Source organism: Salmo salar, chromosome 09, assembly GCF_965601325.2.
Source record: "Salmo salar chromosome 09, fSalSal1, whole genome shotgun sequence".
Taxonomy (NCBI): Eukaryota; Metazoa; Chordata; class Actinopteri; order Salmoniformes; family Salmonidae; genus Salmo; species Salmo salar.
Window position 1 is genome coordinate 32,504,843 of NC_138299.1, and position 22,033 is coordinate 32,526,875.

Sequence of the window (22,033 nt, forward strand, 5' to 3'; positions counted from 1 at the left end):
GGTCTGGGAGGAGATCCCTCAGGAGACCATCCGCCACCTCATTAGGAGCATGCCCAGGCGTTGTAGGGAGGTCATACAGGCACGTGGAGGCCACACACACTACTGAGCCTCATTTTGACTTGTTTTAAGGACATTACATCAAAGTTGGATCAGCCTGTAGTGTGGTTTTCCACTTTAATTTTGAGTGCGACTCCAAATCCAGACCTCCACGGGTTGATAAATTGGATTTCCATTGATTATTTTTGTGTGATTTTGTTGTCAGCACATTCAACTATGTAAAGAAAAAAGGATTTAATAAGATTGTCTTTCATTCAGATCTAGGATGTGTTGTTTAAGTGTTCCCTTTATTTTTTTGAGCAGTGTATAAAGCAACACGCAACAATTTAAATGATTTTGCAGAGTTAAAGTTTATATAAGGAAATCAGTCAATTGAAATAAATTCATTCGGCCCTAATCTATGAATTTCACATGACTGGGCAGGGGCGCAGCCGTGGGAGCCAGGCCTACCCATCGGGGAACCAGGCACAGCCAATCAGAATTAGTTTTCCCCGCAAAAGGGCTTTATTACAGACAAAAATACTCCTCCGCACCAGATCCCGCAGGTGAAGAAGGTCCTGGGCTGCCGTGGTTACACGTGGTCTGCGCTTGTGAGGCAGGTTGCACGTATTGCCCTATTCTCTAAAACGACGGAGGCGGCTTATGCTAGATAAATTACTTGTTAATACCACTGCAAATACATTTCAATAACAATTTCATGGTGAAATATTGGTTGAAAAGCTAAATTGTTTCCTGGCTTGCGGGGGAAATCTGCTGACCGAGCCTAGTCCAGAAGCCATTGCAGGGTTTTTCCACTCTCTGACTAATAATTATTGGACTAAATGGAAATGCCGACGCATCCCAGAAAAAATTATAGCAGTCAGAAACAGATTTCAGACCGTTTCAGACAACGTAAGGCCTAAAATATCGATAAATAAAATACATTTGCAGACTTCCGCTTATACCATGGTAAAGTCAATGCTACCTGACAGTTCGTTCTGAGGCCAGCTTTTATTGGCACAGATGGAGTTGCAGAAGAGTTCCACCTTGCCCTCTGAGTCGGTGCTCTCCAACATGTCAGACATGAGCCTCAGGTCACGGCAGCGTCCGCACGGCATCACCTTGGTGGTTGTCTGTCATACAGGAACAATTGGAAAGAGTGGATAAAACTAGGAGAGATTTGATGATGGCCAAGATGAGACGGGGACTCAGTGAGATAAATGTGCATAATAGCAATAATTTATTCATAGAGAAACATTGAGAGGAACGAGCCTCAGAGGGGAGGCCCATCCTCCGACTACCTGATAGAACAGCGGTTCCCAAACTTTTTCACTCTGGGCCCCCCTTCCAACATTAGGGAGCACCCCACCCCCCCACACCATGTCTATTTCTATGGGTACAAGCACTGTTCATGACACAAACTTTTCAACCCCTCTTGTTGGTAGAGAGAATTTTGGGTTAAAGCTTATTTGCTGCAATTCTACACATTTTGTCATGGGTTGCAAAGCAAATTTAGCAGTTTTAAATAATTTCTTGCAATTGTAAACATTTTGCCACGTCTAATGTGTATTCATGTGCTATTTGAGTGACAAAAAAAATTACAATAATATCTATGGGCTAAAAAAGACTAAATAAAAAAACACCACTGTGATAGAAGACCATATGACCATCTATAACCAAGGCCAGACAGTTTTCAAAAGTGGAGTACGGTTTCTATGGAGGACCGTCTGTGTGTACTACTTGACTGTACGTGCTTACCTGTTTATAAGTGCTAATGCAGGTAGGACTACAGAACTTTATGGTGACGCCCTCTACTCGGAGTCTCCGGCAGTTCCTGTCAGCACTGGAACAGTACTCGCCACAGCTCTCACAAACGTTTATGACCAGGTTGTGGGAGGAGCGGAAGCGCATGAAGCACTCATCACTGCACAGTTTGTGCAAGGAGCCCTGGTGAGTCACCTCGTGCTGAATCTGAGAGAGAGAGGTGGAAGGAGGATTATCAAATCAGGCAAAATTATCAAGTCAAATAAAACATTTCCTCATGTAACCTCACCTGCGATTGAGTTAAAACTAGAAGTGAACTAGTCGAACCAGTGGTTGTCTGTCATGTCCCTTACCGTGTCGCTCTTCTTGCACATACTGCACCTCAGGGTGGCAGGCTCTTGGACAGAAGGCATGGAGAGAGGCCCTGGTTTCCTCCTGCGGTTGAACACGGAGAGGCAGAACTGGCTACAGAAATCCTTCAGGTTATTGTCTGTAATGACACTGATCACATCTTTGGGGTCCTCAATCTCCCTGAAGATATGAGTTATAGACAAGAGATAAATAGTTATAAACAGCAATAACGTTAAGAGAATTTTACAGTAATGGGGAAGACAAAAAAAGAATAATGTTATTTGGAGCACCACCACAGTTCAGCTGGGACTTGGATGACAGTGGCTGAGTGACTCACTTGAGGCACTGGTAACAGGTTCTCAGTTTGATGGCAGGCAGGGTGAACCCAGTGAGGCAGACGGTGGAGCAGAAGAGCTGGGTGGATCCTTTCCGTTGGAAGGCAGTCTGACCGCGCAGCAGGATCTTAGAGCAGCCTGAGCAGGACACACGCACTGCGTTGGCTGGGTTGGAGCTGCTGGGGGCCTGGGGTTGGGGCTGGGGAGGGGGTGGCTGGGGCACTGGAGCCAGGCTCCTGAGAGTCATTGTTGGCCCCTGTGGAATTAGACTTCTTCCTGGTCCAAATATGGAGGTGGTGTTCTGGGAGGCTGCCATAGAGCCTGAAGGAGACAGGGCAGAATCAAGCACCCATTTATTTTATTGTGAATATATACAGTACCAGTCAAAAGTTGACACCTACTCATTCCAGGGTTTTTCTTTATTTGACTATTTTCTACATTGTAGAATAATAGTGAAGACATCAAAACTATGAAAACAACATATGGAAAAATGTAGAAACCAAAAAAGTGTTAAACAAATCAAAATGTATTTTATATTTCAGATTCTTCAAAGTAGCCACTCTTTGCCTTGATGACAGCTTTGCACACTCTTGGCATTCTTTCAACTATTTTCTACAATGTAGAAAATAGTAAAAATAATGAAAAATCCTTGAATGAGTAGGCGTGCCCAAACTATTGACTGGTACTGTATGTAAGAGATTTTAAACAACATGACACAAGTACTGTATCTGCACATCAAATTGAGGAATGTAAATGCCTGCTCCTTGGAACCATCTGTAAATTTGGTAAAGAAAACTATAAAAGCTTCTACCATAACCAGAGAGCATAAGATTCACCGCCTTCTTACACTTTGTTTCAACATTTATGATCTTTCCATGTCTCTCTCATTGAACAATAGACCCAAATATTTGAATGTAGAAACTCTACCAATAGGATGTCCACACAAAAACAGTTTATATTATCAGCAACTTTCTTCTTTGAGAAGAACATACAGCAAAGACATTGGCACTGATCATTTGAATCCCCAGTCAATCAACCATCTTTTAACAGCCAACTGAACAAAAATATAAAACACAACATGCAACAATTTCAAAAATGTTACCGAGTTATAGCTCATATAAGGAAATCAGTCAATTGAAATAAATTCATTAGGTCCTAATCTATGGATTTCACAGATACCTTAAAAAACTGGAACATGCTGTCGCACACATCGATCAAGAGCATCCCGAACATGGTCAATGGGTGACGTGTGGTGAGTATGCAGGCCATGGAAGAACTGGGACATTTTCAGTTTCCAGAAATTGTGTACAGATCGTGCGACATGGGGCCATGCATTATCTTGCTGAAACACGAGGTGATGGCGGCAGATGAATGGCACGACTATGGGCCTCAGGATCTTGTCATCCATGAAGATCACACTTTCCTGAGATGGTTTGTGACAGTTTGTGCAGAAATTCTTTGGCTGTGCAAACCCACAGTTTCATCAGCGGTCACGGTGGCTGGTTTCAGACGATCCCAAAGAAGCCAGATGTGGAGATCCTGGACTGGCGTAGTTGCACGTGGTCTGCAGTTGTGAGGCCAGTTGGACATACTGCCAAATTCTCTAAAACGACGTTGGAGGTGGCTTATGGTAAAGAAATTAACATTAAATTACCTGGCAACAGCTCTGGAGGTCATTCCTGCAATCAGCATGCCAACTGCACACTCCGTCAAAACTTGAGACATCAGTTGTGTGACAAAACTGCACATGTTAGAGTGGCCTTTTATTGTCCCCCAGCATAAGGTGCACCTGTGTAATAATTCTGTTTAATCAGATTCTTGATATGCCACAACTGTAAAGTGGATGGATTATCTTGGCAAAGGAGAAATGCTCACCAACACGGACGTAAAAAAAAATGTGCACTCAATTTGAGAAATAAGCGTTTTATGCTTATGGAAAATTCCAGGGATCTTTTATTTTAGCTCATGAAACATGGGACCAACACGTTATGTTAATATTTTTGTTGAGTATAGCTTGTTGAATCAATTTGATCACGAGACATACCTTCCCCTCTTCCAAATAGCTCCATTGTCAGCATATAGGGAAGCCCCAATGCCCCAACCACATTCGTAAACACATTGTTAATCATAATGTTGAACAGAATAGGACTGATAGAAATGCCTTGAGGAATACAATTATCAACTCCATAATCAGATAAATTGGATCCTATTTTAACTTGAAAAGAACGGATAAATAAACCGGAACCCATTTATATAACCCCCCCACCAATACCCTGTCTTTCCATGTTAATCAGTAGGCCTTCTCTCCACAGTGGTGTATGCCTTTTCAATGTCAAAAAGACAGTAGCCATTACTTATTTTATGACCAGAGTTTTTTCCCACTTCATTGATCACCTTTACTAACGCCTCCATGGAAGATCTACCTTTATGGAATCCACTTTGACATTGACTCAATAAACATCTGTTCAAAGAAATAAGACAGTCCGTTGAAAATCTTTTTCATCAGTTTACATAGGTTAAAGGTCAGTGCTATTGGTCTCTAACAAGCTGCACGTAAAAGGATCCTTCCCAGGCTTTACATAAGGTAAACGGCAAGTTTCCATCCAGGAGGTATAACCCCTTCACTCCAGATCTTATTAAAATATTCCCAGGAGAATCTTTATGACCTCATCAGGAAGATGCTTAAACACTGCATAACACTATTTATTATGACCTGAGGCGGTCCATCCACAGCCTATTAGGGCTAATCGCATCTCATGCAATGTAATCAGCATCCAGAGTCAACAATATCCCTCTTCTTATAGATATTAATATGAGCATTAAAATCTCACGACTGTGTTCAAAGTAACCCCACTACGTACAGTCGTGGCCAAAAGTTTTGAGAATGACACAAATATTAACTTCCACAAAGTTTGCTGCGTCAGTGTCTTTAGATATTTTTGTCAGATGTTACTATGGAATACTGAAGTATAATTACAAGTATTTCATGTGTCAAAGGCTTTTATTGACAATTACATGAAGTTGATGCAAAGAGTCAATATTTGCAGTGTTGACCCTTCTTTTTCAAGACCTCTGCAATCCGCCCTGGCATGCTGTCAATTAACTTCTGGGCCACATCCTGACTGATGGCAGCCCATTCTTGCATAATTAATGCTTGGAGTTTGTCAGAATTTGTTGGTTTTTGTTTGTCCACCTGCCTCTTGAGGATTGACCACAAGTTCTCAATGGGATTAAGGTCTGGGGAGTTTCCTGGCCATAGACCCAAAGTATTGATGTTTTGTTCCCCGAGCCACTTAGTTATCACTTTTGCCTTATGGCAAGGTGCTCCATCATGCTGGAAAAGGCATTGTTCGTCACCAAAATGTTCCTGCATGGTTGGGAGAAGTTGCTCTCGGGGGATGTGTTTGTACCATTCTTTATTCATGGCTGTGTTCTTAGGCAAAATTGTGAGTGAGCCCACTCCCTTGGCTGAGAAGCAACCCCACACATGAATGGTCTCAGGATGCTTTACTGTTGGCATGACACAGGACTGATGGTAGGACTGATGGTAGCGCTCTTCTCCGGACAAGCTTTTTTCCGGATGCCCCAAACAATTGGAGAGGGGATTCATCAGAGAAAATGACTTTACCCCAGTCCTCAGCAGTCCATTCCCTGCACCTTTTGTAGAACATAACCGTCTCCATGCATTTCTCTTGGAAGACTTAACGACCCTATACACCAAAGCTCTCTTCTTTGGAAATTAACCAGATTTTCAGGAGTCAAAGTCCTACGTAATACTTTGTTGGCCCTATTTCTTTCCTCGAACAGCCGCAGAGCACTCTTCAGTCTACAAAGGAACCACCTTTCTTTCCATACCCACTTCACTCACTGGTATATGTAAGTTCGCGGCATTCAAAATAAGAGAAGTGACAGAGGCAGCATCAACATCAACAGGCCTCTCTAGAGACAACAGAGCTGCAACAGAGTTTAAACAATGTTCTCCAAACGTTTCCCAGCCCGCTTTAGGAAAGCCCCATCTTCTGAACGGTGCCTTATCTGGAATAGTGACATCACACTTCATGGTACAACAAACTGGGAAATGGCCACTCCCAACAGTAGAATCATCCATTACACTCACACATTGCTGCAATAGAGTTAGAATCCAGTGTGAGGTCCAGGCAGGATGTAACCCCTCTGACAACATCTATTCTTGTACCACATCCATCGTTAAGACATACTAATGCTCTTGCTATCCTCATATCTTCGACAATCACACAATTAACATCTGTATGTGTGCTTCCACAAACTAATATGTGATTAAAGTCACCACACCATATCTCTCTAGAACCCAAGCATCCTGATATTTCATCAAGCATCGCTACTGAAAATTGTCGACAAGGACTGTAGACATTGAACAGCTTAATATGACTACCTGTACTGTAGACTTCCACCATCATGCATTCATATTCAGGTGGAACAGATACTGTATATTACGATATGCAAGACAAGTTTTATATCAAGATCTGATTGAACAATAAACAGGAATAATAAAATAAATATGTGGTCTAAGCCACGTTTCTTGAAGACATATAACATCAGGTTTAATCTCTAAATCAATTAGCAATAAAGCTTCTAGCATTCCATTGAAGGAAGATGATAAAACACATAATACAACAATTTATTCTGTTCCTGATCATCTGATGTATCAAGGGTACTGAAATTTCAGCAATGCTCAGTATTTCTTGGAACGCCTTCACTACTTCCATTATTCGTGCAGTCCTGCTCTTTTTCATATGGGCGATGTTGATTGCTCTACACAAGAAGGCTATGAAGTGTATACGATTTACAACCATGGATTTCTGTTACCATGTATTTATGCTCGCGTGTCACATTGACACTAGTCCGAGGTATCATGGACCCCCTCGGTGCAATGGGCATCCTAGAAGCAGCCAGCACTGACTGCTAATGTACTGGAACCAGAGCATTTAGATCAAAAGGCTTGTTCATTTTCCAAACAGCCTCCGCAAGGGATACATTATTCGTTACTTTGTACCTCTGCACGTCCATGGCTTGTATTGTACTTCACATCACCAGTATGCTGCACTACGCGCTCACAGTTGCAACATTTAATTTAGTATCAGATCTACATTTTCCATACACTTGATCCCCACCACACCTTGCACATCTAATTTTACCTTTGTACACATTAGCAATATGCTCTGTCCTTTCGCATAAACGCACTGAAGTGGAGGTGGCACATATTCTCTAACACGATAACTTAGCATTCCTAGCACCGGCTCCGACGCTCGTCGTGGCAGGGCTTGCAAACTATTACGGACTACAAAGGGAAGCACAGCCGCGAGCAGCCCAGTGACACGAGCCTACCAGACATAAATAACTTCTATGCTCGCTTCGAGGCAAGCAACACTGAAGCATGCATGAGTGCATCAGCTGTTCCGGATGACTGTGTGATCACGCTCTCCGTAGCCGATGTGAGTAAGACCTTTAAACAGGTCAACATTCACAAGACCGCAGGGCCAGACGGATTACCAGGACGTGTACGCCAAGCATGCGCTGACCAACTAGCAAGTGTCTTCACTGACATTTTCAACCTGTCCCTGACCGAGTCTGTAATACCAACATGTTTGAAGCAGACCACCATAGTCCCTGTGCTCAAGAACACCAAGGTCACCTGCCTAAATGACTACCGACCCGTAGCACTCACGTCTGTAGCCATGAAGTGCTTTGAAAGGCTGGTCATGGCTCACTTCAACACCATTATCCCAGAAACCCTAGACCCACTCCAATTTGCATACCGCACCAACAGATCTACAGACGATGCAATTTTATTGCACTCCACACTGCCCTTTCCCACCTGGACAAAAGGAACACCTACTTGAGAATGCCATTCATTGATTACAGCTCAGCGTTCAACACCTTAGTGCTCAAGCTCATCACTAAGCTAAGGACCATGGGCCTAAACACATCCCTCTGCAACTGTATCCTGGACTTCCTGACGGGCCGCCCCCAGGTGGTAAGGGTAGGTAACAACACATCTACCACGCTGATCCTCAACACAGGGGCCCTCAGGGGTGCGTGCTCAGTCCCTCCTGTACTCTCTGTTCACCCATGACTGCATGGCCAAGCACGACTCCAACACCATCATTAAGTTTGCCGATGACAACAGTGTTAGGCCTGATCACCGACAACGACGAGACAGCCGACAGGGAGGTCAGAGACCTGACCATGTTGTGCAAGGACAACAACCTCTCCCTCAACGTGATCGAGACAAATGAGATAATTGTGGACTACAGAAAAGGGAGGACCGAGCACACCCCCATTCTCATCGACAGGGCTGTAGTGGAGCAGGTTGAAAGCTTCAAGTTCCTTGGTGTCCACATCGCCAACAAACTAACATGGTCCAAACACACCAAAACAGCCGTGAAGAGGGCACGACAACGCCTATTCCCCCTCAGGAGACTGAAAAGATTTGGCATAGGTCCTCAGATGCTCAAAAAGTTGCATCACCGCCTGGTATGGCAACTGCTCGGCCTCCGACCGCAAGGCACTACAGAGGGTGGTGTGTATGGCCCAGTACATCACTAGGGCCAAGCTTCCTGCCCGCCAGGACCTCTATACCAGGCAGTGTCAGAGGAAGGCCCAAAAAACTGCGAAAGCCTCCAGCCATCCTAGTCAGAGTGTTATCTCTGCTACCACACGGCAAGCGGTAGCAGCTCCTACCACCAAGCCATAAGACTCCTGAACAGCTAATCAAATGGCTACTCAGCCTATTTGCATTGTCCCCACCCCCCATTTTTACGCTACTCTCAGTTTATTATCCATGCATAGTCACTTTACCTCTACCTACATGTACATATTACTTTGACTAACCGGTGCCACCGCACATTGACTCTGTACCGGTATCCCCTGTATATATCCTTGATACTGTTATTTTATTGCTACTTAATTGTTATTTTTTATTTAATATATTTACTTCAGTTTATTTTAGTAAATACTTTAACACTTTTTTCTTAAAACTGCATTAAGGGCTTGTTGTATTCGGCGCATTTGACAAATAAAATTTGATTCGATTTTTTAAAATTTGATTTGTACTCTGATTGGCAATATCCCTTCAAAGTTTAAGAGTACCGTTGTGGGATCCACTCTACAGCCACTTTTCACTCAACATCTTTTTTGCTTCAGTTACATTCCCACCTTTCAAGGAAGTCCTAACGTCTTCTATGGTTACTGTTAGTGGTATCCCAGCAGTTACCCCAATTTGGCCTTAGCACCGGAGATATAGCATTTCCCCCGATCCTCATTAAGGATAAGAATTTTCTCCTGTAGCATTTTACCATTTGCATAAATAAATAATTTGCCAAATACCAAAACTTTGGCTTTCCTTCCAACCCTATCATTCTCTGAATGTTTTAGTTTGATGGTTCCAGGGAAAATACATTTTGTAATCGCTCTTCTACAGTATAGTGTCCTGTTCTAGAGCCTAATTTCAACACCACTCAAATCCCCAGCAGTATTCAGACCTCCATCACGATCCCTTTTGTTTCTGTTTTCCTACTTACAACAGGTATAAAAGGTTGATCCTATCATTATCACAATCAAAATCAATTTCACTACTGTTAACTATGTGAAGCACCTGCAATGCTGACCACAGTCACAGCACAGTCATGCTAGACCACAAAAATAAAGAAAACGTCTACTGTTTGTAATGTCTTATTACACAAAATCAAATGCAAGTAGACCTTGTTTCCCAGCAGGTTCTCCCATCTCAGCCAAGGAACTCTGTAGCTCTGTCAGAGTGTTCATTACATTATTGGTCACCTCCCTGACCAAGGTCCTTCTTGCCCAGTTGCTCAGTTTGGTCAGACAGACAGCTCTAAGCAGAGTCTGGGGGGGGGTTCCACAATTTTTTCAATTTCCCAATGATGGAGACCACTGTGCTCTTGAAAACTTTCAACACTCAAAATTGTTTTATACCCTTCCCCAGATATATACACCTCATCACAATTCTCTCTCGGAGATCAACGGACAGTTCCTTGGACTTCATGGTATAGTTTCTGCTCTGACATGCACTGTCAACTGTGGGACCTTATATGGACAGGTGTGTTGCTTTCATGTCCAAACAATTGAATTGGCCACAGGTGGACTCCAAGTCGTAGTGACATCTCAAGGATGGTCGAAGGAAATTGGATGCACATGAGCTCAATTTAGAGAGTAATAGCAAAAATTCTAAAAAGATGTTTGTTTTTATTTGTCATTATGGGGTATTATGTGTAGATAAGTGAGAGAAAAATCAATTTAATCAATTTTGAATTCAGGCTGTAACAACAAAATGTGGAATAAGTCAAGGGTTATGAATACTTTCTAAAAGGCACAATAATATGCTGATTCTCTCACCAGTGGGAGAGCCATAGGAGTTTCCTCCTCCAACGGAAAAGACAGAACTGATTCTCAGCTCCTCCTGTAACATACAACACAGAGCAGAGTCTATATAATAATAATAATAAAAATACAGTATCACAGAACCATCAAATCAAGTGTGTGAAAGCTGGGGGAAGATTGATTGAAGGCAGGACATGGGAGCGTTGTCTGACCTCAGGAGTTGTGTTGTCCAATTCCTGCTTGATACTCCGTGTTGAGGGTAGAAGGGCACAGTCATATCCTTCATCTATGGGCTCATCCTTGATGTTCATGAGGGGAGAGATGGGGGGCTCTTCTCTGTCCCCCATCGCTGGGTTCTGGAACACATTCTCTGACCTCTGGAGGTCAGGTCAAAGGGACAAAATTGATAAATGAAGGAGACCATTTTTTTTTTATGTTCATAAAAACATTTACACTACCCGTATACTTAAGTCATACAGTAACAGACCTCTTGACGGCTGGATCCCCCAGCCGTAGACCGATTCAGACTTCCTTCATCTGACAGAAATGGAGAAAAGGCAAATTAATGGAATCATCATCACAGCTCTAATAATGTGCATAGCATGTGCATGAAGCGGAAAAATGAGCAAATTAATGTTTTTATTAAAATGAGTTATAACTAGCAGGACAAGGTTGCTTGCAGTCTTACCCAAGCTGTTCTCTGGTAAAGGGGACAGAGAGTGGTTAGTTGAAAGATTACTTTCTCCTTGCATGGTTAGTCTGTACTTAGCAGTTTGACTAGCCTCCTCAGAAGCTGTCAAAAGAATGACTGTTGTTAATCATTGCACAAGAAGTAGGCCTAAGTAGTAAGAAATGTAAAAGTTATGTTGAGAAGTAAGAAATGCTTGAGGAACAATATCACAGGACAACTCAATTTAGACATCATGGTTTCATTCTCACCTGTTCTAACTTTGGAAAGTGAAACTGCATCAAGGAATCTGTCAGTCGAATTTTGATCATCATCCTGAGTCTCTGCATGTTGTGTGTCAGGCCGTCCGGGTGACTCTCTGTCAGACTCTACATCACCCAGTGCCATCTTGGGCAGGGCTATGTTCCACTCCTCCTCCTCCTCCTCATCTACCCCAAACACAGGAACCCCATCCAGCTCGTCTTCTGGCTCGACCACCCCCAGACCAGCCAGGGAGAAGGTGGCACTGGTAGGGTGAGAGATGTGAGGGAATACATGCCCCTCATCATCACTGCTAAAATCATGGTCTACGTCAGGATGTCGGATTGGTCCTGGTGCATCAAAGACTGGTCCGGTTGTGATGCTGCTCCAGAGAGATCTGGTTGAGAGGGGAGTGTGCTGTCTCTGGGACTCACCAGCCATGGGAGCTGAGAGCTTCACCGCCTCATCAAAAGCCTTGGACAGCCGGAGTTCATGCTGTGGGGAGGTAGACAAGCAGTTTAAGTTACGACTTTGTTCCTATAGTATTAATAGTGCAGCATATTGAGGGGGAATGTTCTGACTGGGGTGTGAACCAGAAACCATACTGCATACAGAACAAGCACTCTACTGCCTGTGCCATGAGGGTCCATACCGCTGAACAGTTACTGTAGTAGGTACACAGCCGTAGTGGCCCTTGATTGCAACAGCGACCCTGATGTGCGGTTATGGACTATCTGCCATACAGTTTCAGACCTCTTGACATAGGCCGTTGTACACTTACACAGTAATACAATCTCATAACGTACTTTTGACAGAACTGTGGGCCCATCTTTGATATGAGGGTTGATTGTTCTACGAGCACTGTTACGTTAGCTAGCTAAATAGTTAGCTAGCTACCGTTAGCTCGACTGCAACGTTTAGCTAGTTACTAATGTAGTTGAAGAGGGACATATATGAAGCTGGCTGTAACCAGCCTGAACAGAAACAGATGGCTAACTAGTTAATAAGATAATGTCTTAATTATTTGTTACATATTTTCACCTGAGATTTTTGTTTAGCCTCCTCTGACTCCGCCATGTTTTTGTTGCGCGCTGTTCTTCTCGGGGGTGTTTCCTTTGGCTTTGCAGCTAACGCTAGCTAGCTAGGATGCACTGTTTCACAATGTTATTGTTAGAGACAGTGCCAAAGCGACTTCACACTGTGCATGAGGTAGATTATTATTTGCAGGATGTGTATGAAATAATTTTCATGGAGGGGGCATTCTAATCGGTGTTATTAACCGCTAGCTAGCTTTTCAATGGGAAATTGCATGCACATCGAACTCTCCCTTTCTGCTGGTATGGCTGTACCGTAAAGCGCCATAGATGCGCGCATTCTCTGTTTATGGTCTGGTAATTTGATTCAATAACGCAATACATTAAAATGTAACCAATCAGTAGATAAACATCGTACATATTATTTGATTCGTACTCCTTTCTATGGCTAGATAGCCAATGTGGACACCTTATTTAGTTTTCCAAGCTAAAATCGCGCATATATGGATTAGTCCTGTACCCTACTAGGTAGTTTAGCATTGACGTTGCAGATCGAAATTAAGTGTAGATTGATAGGTAATATTACAGATAAAACAAGAAGACAGATTTTCACACCGGATATACAAACCTGAAGCATCCGGTTGGAACGTCCACTCTCCAAATATGGTGAAGAGAGGAAGCCAAGTGGCTGGCAGTAATATAGCGAGACGGAACTGGGCCGACATTCTGCTAATTTTATAATCGAAGAAAACCCCGATCTCAATACAGTTTTCTGTTCACAAAACTAAAATATGTTACGAATATGGTGCATTAAGCTACGTAGACGTGACGTTGTTCACAGGGAGTACAAGGGTGAATTTACTTATTACACACGCGCACTTCACAGAGAAGGCGTTCCCTAACGAAAATATGCAAATAATGCTATAACTCACCAATAGGATCTCGATAGTTCGTGCCCACCTCTTTGCTTGTTCTGCCCACTATGCTTCATTTTATACCATTGAAAACGACACAGATGAACTATCTTGGGTTAGTTATTGTTCTAGCGAAATCGTTTATTCCCAGCTGCAACGCTCAACGTTTCTCATAGGTCAAATAGTCAACTAAACGTCAACAGGAAGCAGGAAAGGAGACTCGACATTGTTGTTGATTTGTTCTAGCTATCGTCAGCGAACTGGAGATCAATCGTTTGTACAGAGAGGAGGGTACAGATAATTTAGCAAGCAAAAGTCATTCACAAGTTACAACATGGCCATGACGGCGGTGCGGTCAGGGGGAGCGGGAGGACCAGCCTCTTTGTCTCGGTTCCGCGGTGCACTGGTTGCTGCGGTGCTGGGAGACTGCGTTGGTGGAGAATTTGAAGGTGCAGAGGAGGTGCCCATGGACCGTGTATTGCAGCATTTGAACGGATTGGAGGATGAGAGTCGCGGCGATGGTGAGACAAGATTGATCACTACTAATATTGAAAAACAATAGACTAATGTGTCTACAGTACAAATACTCACATTTATCACCATGCATCTACCTCAGCCCCCCTCTCCGCTTAATCCTAATCCCTATAAAATATGTGGATTGCTCAATGCAACATTAACCTATATTTAATGGGAAATGGCTTCACATTTATAGCAGTCTTCTGTGAATGTGCCTCTAAGCCTAATATCAGACACCCTCCACCACACTACTATATCGTCATCATCATCGTGTGTGTGAGTGCGTGTGTGTGTGTGTGTGTGTGTGTGTGTGTGTGTGTGTGTGTGTGTGTGTGTGTGTGTGTGTGTGTGCGCGTGTCCGTGTCCGTGTCCAGGTATTCTGCAGTACAGTGATGACACTGCCATGACGCGCTGTGTTGTCCAGTCTCTGCTGACCAGGGCAGGGTTCGATGAGCAAGACATGGCACGCAGGTAAAGTCGACAGTTAGGGGTCTGTTTGTGTATTACAGTTTCAGTAGTATTAAGTATCTATAAAGTGTAAATATTTTGTTGGGGTGCTTTTTCTCTGCAGGTTTGCAAAGGAATACAGCCATTCTCCAGGGCGGGGGTACGGGGCAGGTGTGATCCAGGTGTTGAGGAAGCTTGCATCTCCACACCTTAATGATGTCTTTCAGCCGGCTCGGGCTCAGTTCAGTGGCCACGGCTCCTTTGGGAATGGTGGTGCGATGAGAGCTGCACCTTTTGCGCTGGCTTTCAGTAACCCAGTTGACATTAGGAGGGTTAGTGATAGAATGTGTGGTGGGGGCGAGTGGCTACAATGGCTACCATTACTGGCTGTCCTTGCTGGTTACATCCTCCTCAGATAGAAAACCAGCTAGAAACTCAACAGATTTTCTGTTTGAGGAGGATATAAGGCTACTGTCACCCTAACAACCATTCCAATTTGACTGTCTTCATTTTGCTGGGCACTGCCATACTTAAATCCTCTCTCTCTTTCTCTGCTCTCGCTCTCTCTGTATCTCCTTTTTCTCTCCCTCTCTGCTCCCAGTACTCCAGGCTTGGTGCGATGCTGACCCACTCCTGTTCTCTGGGTTACAATGGAGCAGTGCTCCAGGCCCTCGCGGTCCACATTTCTTTACAGGGGGGTTTGGAACTGCCACATAGGCCTACGTTTATCAACAAACTCATCTCAGAGATGGAGGAGGTGGAAGCAGAAGATGCTGCTCGCAGTGACTCAAGAGTGTAAGTACTTAAACAGATAGTAAAAAAGCATCAACTTTTATTTACCAAGTGCAAAGGATACAACCAGTGAAAACAGTACAGTGAAATTCTTACCTTGAGAGCTCTTTCCCAACAATGCAGTGATCGTAGTAGTAATAATAATATTGGGACAGTGACACATTTGTTGTTGTTTTGGTTCTGTACTCCAGCACTTTGGATTTGAACTGATATGATGACTGAGGTTAAAGTGCAGACTGTCAGCTTCAGTGTATTTTCATCCTTATTGGGTGTACCGTTTTAGAAATTACAGCTCTTTTTGTACAAAGTCCCCCCCATTTTAGGGGACCAACAGTATTGGGACAAATTCACTTACACTAACGTTCAAAAGTTTGAGGTCACTTAGAAATGTCCTTGTTTTTTAAAGAAAGCACATTTTTTTTGGTCCATTAAAATAACATCAAATTGATCAGAAATACAGTGTAGACATTGTTAATATTGTAAATGACAATTGTATTGGAAACGGCGGATTTTTAATGGAATATCTACACTGGCGTACAGAGGCCCATTATCAGCAATCATCACTCCTGTGTTCCAATGGCACGTTGTGTTAGCTAATCCAAGTTTATCATTTTAAAAGGCTAATTGGACATTAGCAAACCCTTTTGCAATTATGTTAGCACAGCTGAAAACTGTTGTTCTGATTAAAAAGCTTCATTAAATAGCATCCGCAAAACACCAGTCTCAACGTCAACTGTGAAGAGGCGACTCCGGGATGCTGGCCTTCTAGGCAGAGTTCCTCTGTCCAGTGTCTGTGCTCTTTTGCCCATCTTAATCTTTTCTTTTTATTGGCCAGTCTGAGATATGGCTTTTTCTTTGCAACTCTACTTAGATGGCCAGCATCCCGGAGTCACCTCTTCACTGTTGACGTTGAGACTGGTGTTTTGCGGGTACTATTTAATGAAGCTGCCAGTTGAGGACTTGTGAGGCGTCTGTTTCTCAAACTAGACACACTAATGTACTTGTCCTCTTACTCAGTTGTGCACCGAGGCCTCCCACTTCTCTTTCTTTTCTGGTTAGAGCCAGTTTGCGCTGTTCTGTGAAGGGAGTAGTACACAGCGTTGTACGAGATCTTTAGTTTCTTGGCAATTTCTTGCCTTCATTTCTCAGAAGAAGAATAGACTGACGAGTTTCAGAAGAAAGTTCTTTGTTTGCGGCCATTTGAAGCCTGTAATCGAATCCACAAATGCTGATGATCCAGATACTCAATTTGTCTATAAGGAAGGACAGTTTTATTGCTTCTTTAATCAGGACAACAGTTTTGAGCTGTGCTAACGTAATTGCAAAAGGGTTTTCTAATGATCAATTGGCCTTTTAAAATGATACACTTGGATTAGCTAACACAACGCGCCATTGGAACACAGGAGTGATGGTCGCTGATAATGGGCCTATGTACAGTTGAAGTCGGAAGTTTACATACACCTTATCCAAATACATTTAAACTCAGTTTCACAGTTCCTGACATTTAATCCTCGTAAAAATTCCCTGTCTTATGTCAGTTAGGATCACCACTTTATTTTAAGAATGTGATGTCAGAATAATAGTAGAGAGTGATTTATTTCAGCTTTTATTTATTTTTATCACATTCCCAGTGGGTCAGAAGTTTACATACACTCAATTAGTATTTAGTAGCATTGCCTTTAAATTGTTTAACTTGGGTCAAATGTTTTGTGTAGCCTTCCACCATCTTCCCACAATAAGTTGGGTGAATTTTGACCCATTCCTCCTGACAGAGCTGGTGTAACAGAGTCAGGTTTGTAGGCCTCCTTGCTCGCACACGCTTTTTCAGTTCTGCCCACAAATGTTCCATAGGATTGAGGTCAGGGCTTTGTGATGGCCACTCCAATAACTCGACTTTGTTGTCCTTAAGTCATTTTGCCACAACTTTGGAAGTATGCTTGGGGTCATTGTCCATTTGGAAGACCCATGGCGACCAAGCTTTAACTTCCTGACTGATGTCTTGAGATGTTGCTTCAATATATCCACATTTTCCTTCCTCGTGATGCCATCTATTTTGTGAAATGCATCAGTCCCTCCTGCAGCAAAGCACTCACACAACATTATGCTGCCACCCCTGTGCTTTACGGTTGGGACCGTGTTCTTTGGCTTGCAAGCCTCTCCCTTTTTCCTCCAAACATAACGATGGTCATTATGGCCGAACAGTTCTATTTTTGTTTCATCAGACCAGAGGACATTTCTCCAAAAAGTACGATCTTTGTCCCCATGTGCAGTTGCAAACCGTACTCTGGCTTTTTTATGGTGGTTTTGGAGCAGTGGCTTCTTCCTTGCTGAGCGGCCTTTCAGGTTATGTCGATATAGTACTCGTTTTACTGTGGATATAGATACTTTTGTACCTGTTTCCTCCAGCATCTTCACAAGGTCCTTTGCTGTTGTTCTGGGATTGATTTGCACTTTTTGCACCAAAGTACGTTCATCTCTAGGAGACAGAACACGTCTCCTTCCTGAGCGGCATGACGGTTGCGTGGCCCCATGTTGTTTATACTTGCGTACTATTGTTTGTACAGATGAACGTGGTACCTTCAGGTGTTTGGAAATTGCTCCCAAGAATGAACCAGACTGAAGTCTTGCCTGATTTCTTTTGATTTTCCCATGATGTCAAGCAGAGGCACTGAGTTTGAAGGTAGGCCTTCAAATACATCCACAGGTACACCTCCAATTGACTCATGATGTCAATTAGCCTATCAGAAGCTTCTAAAGCCATGACATCATTTTCTGGAAATTTCCAAGCTGTTTAAAGGCACAGTCAACTTAGTGTATGTCAACTTCTGACCCACTGGAATTGTGATACAGTGAATTATAAGTGAAATAATCTGTCTGTAAACAATTGTTGGAAAAATTATTTGTGTCATGCACAAAGTAGATGTCCTAACCGACTTGCCAAAACTATAGTTTGTTAACAAGACATTTGTGGAATGGTTGGAAAACGAGTTTTAATGACTCCAACCTAAGTGTATGTAAACTTCTGACTTCAACTGTAGATATTCCATTAAAAATCTGCCGTTTCCAGCTACAATAGTCATTTACAACATTAACATTGTCTATACTGTATTTCTGATCTATTTTATTTTATTTTACTGGACAAAAAATGTGCTTTTCTTTCAAAAACAAGGACATTTCTAAGTGACCCCGAACTTTTGAACGGTGGTGTATATGTGTATTAAAGTAGTCAAAAGTTTAGTGTTTGGTCCCATATTTATAGCACGAAATGACTACATCGAGCTTGTTATTCTACAAATTTGTTGCATGCATTTGCTGTTTGTTTTGGTTGTGTTTCAGATTATTTTGTGCCCAATAGAAATTGTAAATAAGGCATTGTGTCATTTTGGAGTCTCTTATTGTAAATAAGAATACAATGTGTTTCAAAACACTTACATTTACATTTACATTTTAGTCATTTAGCAGACGCTCTTATCCAGAGCGACTTACACTTCTACATTAATGAGGATGCTACCATGATTACGGATAGTCCTGAATTAATTGTGAATAATGATGAGTGATAAAGTTGTAGACGCACAAATATCATACCCCCAAGACGTGTTAACCTCTTACCATTACAATAACGGGAGGTTAGCATTTTTTGGGGGGTATGATATTTACACCTTATTCAATGCGCAGTAGACTGGTGTGGTTGAGGTGGGTTTATACATAAAACATGACTGGTAGTAAGATATAAATGTAAACAGGGCTGAAAAGTGACTGGTAGCGGGGAATATACACTAGTGGTCAGAAGTTTTAGAACACCTACTCATTTAAGGGTTATTCTTTATTTGTACTATTTCTACATTGTAGAATAATAGTGAAGACATACAACTATTAAATAACACATGGAATCATGTAGTAACCATTTTATGTTTTTAACAAATCAAAATATATTCAAATAGCCACCCTTTGCCTTGATGACAGCTTTGCACACTCTTGACATTCTCTCAACCAGCTTCTCCTGGAATTTTTTCCAACAGTCTTGAAGGAGTTCCCACATAGCTGAGCACTTGTTGGCTGCTTTTCCTTCACTCTGCGTTCCGACTCATCCTAAATCTTCTCAATGTGGTTGAGGTCGGGAGATTGTGGAGGCCAGGTCATCTGATGCGGCACTCCATCAGTCTCCTTCTTGGTCAAATAGCCCTTATACAGCCTGGAGGTGTGTTTTGGGTCATTGTCATGTTGAAAAAGAAATGATAGTCCCACTAAAGGCAAACCAGATGGGATGGCGTATCAGTGCAGAATGCTGTGGTAGCCATGCTGGTTAAGTGTGCCTTGAATTGTAAATAATTAAGATAGTGTCAACAGCAAAGCACCATAACACCTCCTCCTCAATGCTTCACGGTGGGAAATACAAATGCGGAGGTCATCCGTTCACCCACACCTCGTCGCAAAAAAAATAAAATCTCCAATTTGGACTCCAGACCAAAGGACACATTTCCACCGGTCTAATGTCCATTGCTCGTGTTTCTTGGCCCAAGCAAGTCTCTTCTTATTGGTGCCCTTTAGTAGTGGTTTCTTTGCAGCAATTAGAACATGACAACCTGATTCACACAGTCTCCTCTGAACAGTTGATGTGTCTGTTACTTGAATTCCGTGAAGCATTTATTTGGGCTGCAATCTGAGGTGCAGTTAACTCTAATGAACTTATCCTCTGCAGCAGAGGTAACGCTGGGTCTTCCATTCCTGTGGCGGTCATCATTTCAAAGTTCTTGAAATTTTCCACATTGACTGACCTTCATGTCTAAAAGTAATGATGGACTGTTATTTTTCTTTGCTTATTTGAGCTGTTCTTGCCATAATAGGGATTCGGTCTTTTAGCAAATAGGGCTATCTTCTGTATACCAACCCTACCTTGTCTCAGCACAACTGTCTCAGCACAATGTAGAAAATAATAAAAATAAAGAAAAACCCTGGAATGAGTATGTGTGTCCAAACTTTTGACTGGTACTGTACTTGTAAACATGAGTAATAGTGTGCAATTAGAGAATGATGCCGTGATGTGTGTTTTTGTCCTATATTTTTAATCCCAGCCCCCATCCCCGCAGGAGGCCTTTTGGTTGGCCGTCATTGTAAATAAGAATTTGTTCTTAACTGACTTGCCTAGTTAAGGTAAAAAATAAATAAATGGGCTGTTTCCACGCCAGGATTGCCCAAAAATAATTTTGGTATCTCAGATTGTTGGCAAATCTCACATAGAAACTTAATTGGGAGGAAAGATGTTTGACATGCTTTTTACATTTGTATCACAGACTATTTTTGAGAATGTCATGATGAAAGTGGCAATTCTTTTTTTACATTCATTTATTCAACAATTCAATTTTTTATTAATACCCGATATATTATTTATTTTTTTTGGCTTATTTTTAGACGTTGTTTGGAACAATAAACCAACATGTGAAATTTCCAGAGTGGACTCTGAGCTATCCTGGCGTGGAATCGCCCAATGACGAATTCTAACATAAGGGTATGCCTTTTCTAGGGTGCTTGAAGAAATAACTGTTGCGCGGAGGAGAGTTTTTGGTTCTCAACTTTTCTTTCATCTTGTTCTGTTTTGTATCTCCAGCTTCAGCGAGTCAGAGTTCCCATTCTGTGATCGACTGCACAGAGTCAAGGACCTGATGGAAAGGAACAACAGTGTCAGCATTGAAGAGGTCATATCTGAGTTAGGTCAGTATTGACTTATGGGGTAAATACAATCTACATTCAATGGTGGCATTATCCCTCTAGGATTTTGTTATTCTCTACTAGTCTTGGAATATAATTTACTAGTTTATCACTTATCACTAGCTAGTATGATAGACTAGCAATTTTTGTTCACTCTAAATATGTACTTCTTTCTGTGTTTGTACTCAGGCAATGGCATTGCAGCCCTGCATTCTGTCCCTACTGCCATCTTCTGTGTGCTGCACTGCCTGGAACCCCGGGAGGGTCTGCCTGAGCGCTATGGTGGCCTGGAGAGGACAATGGCGTACAGTCTGGCCTTGGGGGGAGACACAGACACCATTGCCTGCATGGCGGGGGCCATTGCAGGGGCACACTATGGAATCGATGCTATCCCCCAAATCTGGCAGCGGTGTTGTGAAGGGGCAGAGGATGCTGATATAAATGCTGAGCGCCTACACACTCTGTACCACCAGGCACCGGCTGAGGGAGACTCTGGGACCGACAGTCAGCCACACACAGCAGCACATGACCCCCCCAACCAATAAATGACTTTGACAGAGATAAACATACATTGATAGCTATTTCATACATCATCTTATTCTGTGGTCCTCCTTCTGTCATCTGTTGAACAAATTAGTCTGTCATGAAAACCCCCATTATGGATTTAACATGAGTTACTGTATGTCATCTTTTTGATGGAGAAAAGTATTTAATAAACAGTTTTTAATGTCAGAAGCTTTATGATGTAGGGGGGGGGGGGGGGGGGGGGGGGGGGGGGGGGGGGGGTGTGTGTGTGTGTGTGTGTGTGTGTGTGTGTGTGTGTGTGTGTGT

The 22,033-nt window shown here is 42.7% G+C and overlaps 2 protein-coding genes across 5 annotated transcripts in view; one reads left to right on the top strand and one right to left on the bottom strand.

The window, feature by feature from the left end:
* Nucleotides 1-13,387, bottom strand: part of si:ch211-266o15.1 (zinc finger MYM-type protein 4) — a 31,927-nt gene extending 18,540 nt beyond the window's left edge. For 2 of the 4 annotated variants that reach the window (XM_014211152.3, XM_014211151.3), the window contains exons 1-10: nucleotides 12,835-13,385; nucleotides 11,805-12,288; nucleotides 11,554-11,658; nucleotides 11,353-11,402; nucleotides 11,078-11,242; nucleotides 10,881-10,944; nucleotides 2,489-2,807; nucleotides 2,154-2,331; nucleotides 1,795-2,007; nucleotides 1,022-1,169 (exon numbers count right to left, since the gene is read on the bottom strand). In XM_014211152.3, the coding sequence (XP_014066627.2) occupies nucleotides 1,022-1,169; nucleotides 1,795-2,007; nucleotides 2,154-2,331; nucleotides 2,489-2,807; nucleotides 10,881-10,944; nucleotides 11,078-11,242; nucleotides 11,353-11,402; nucleotides 11,554-11,658; nucleotides 11,805-12,288; nucleotides 12,835-12,870 (1,762 nt within the window). In that variant the 5' untranslated portion in view covers nucleotides 12,871-13,385. Of the gene's footprint in view, nucleotides 1-1,021; nucleotides 1,170-1,794; nucleotides 2,008-2,153; nucleotides 2,332-2,488; nucleotides 2,808-10,880; nucleotides 10,945-11,077; nucleotides 11,243-11,352; nucleotides 11,403-11,553; nucleotides 11,659-11,804; nucleotides 12,289-12,834 lie in introns of all 4 variants that reach the window. The other 2 variants (XM_014211155.3, XM_014211154.3) reach the window with 2 other exon arrangements.
* Nucleotides 13,388-13,991: 604 nt separating this feature from the next.
* Nucleotides 13,992-21,933, top strand: adprs (ADP-ribosylserine hydrolase). Its single transcript, NM_001141536.1, has 6 exons — nucleotides 13,992-14,262; nucleotides 14,632-14,728; nucleotides 14,829-15,036; nucleotides 15,306-15,499; nucleotides 21,102-21,205; nucleotides 21,392-21,933. The coding sequence occupies exons 1-6, from the start codon at nucleotides 14,076-14,078 to the stop codon at nucleotides 21,745-21,747; spliced, it is 1,146 nt and encodes a 381-aa protein (NP_001135008.1). The 5' UTR covers nucleotides 13,992-14,075; the 3' UTR covers nucleotides 21,748-21,933.
* Nucleotides 21,934-22,033: the final 100 nt, after the last annotated feature.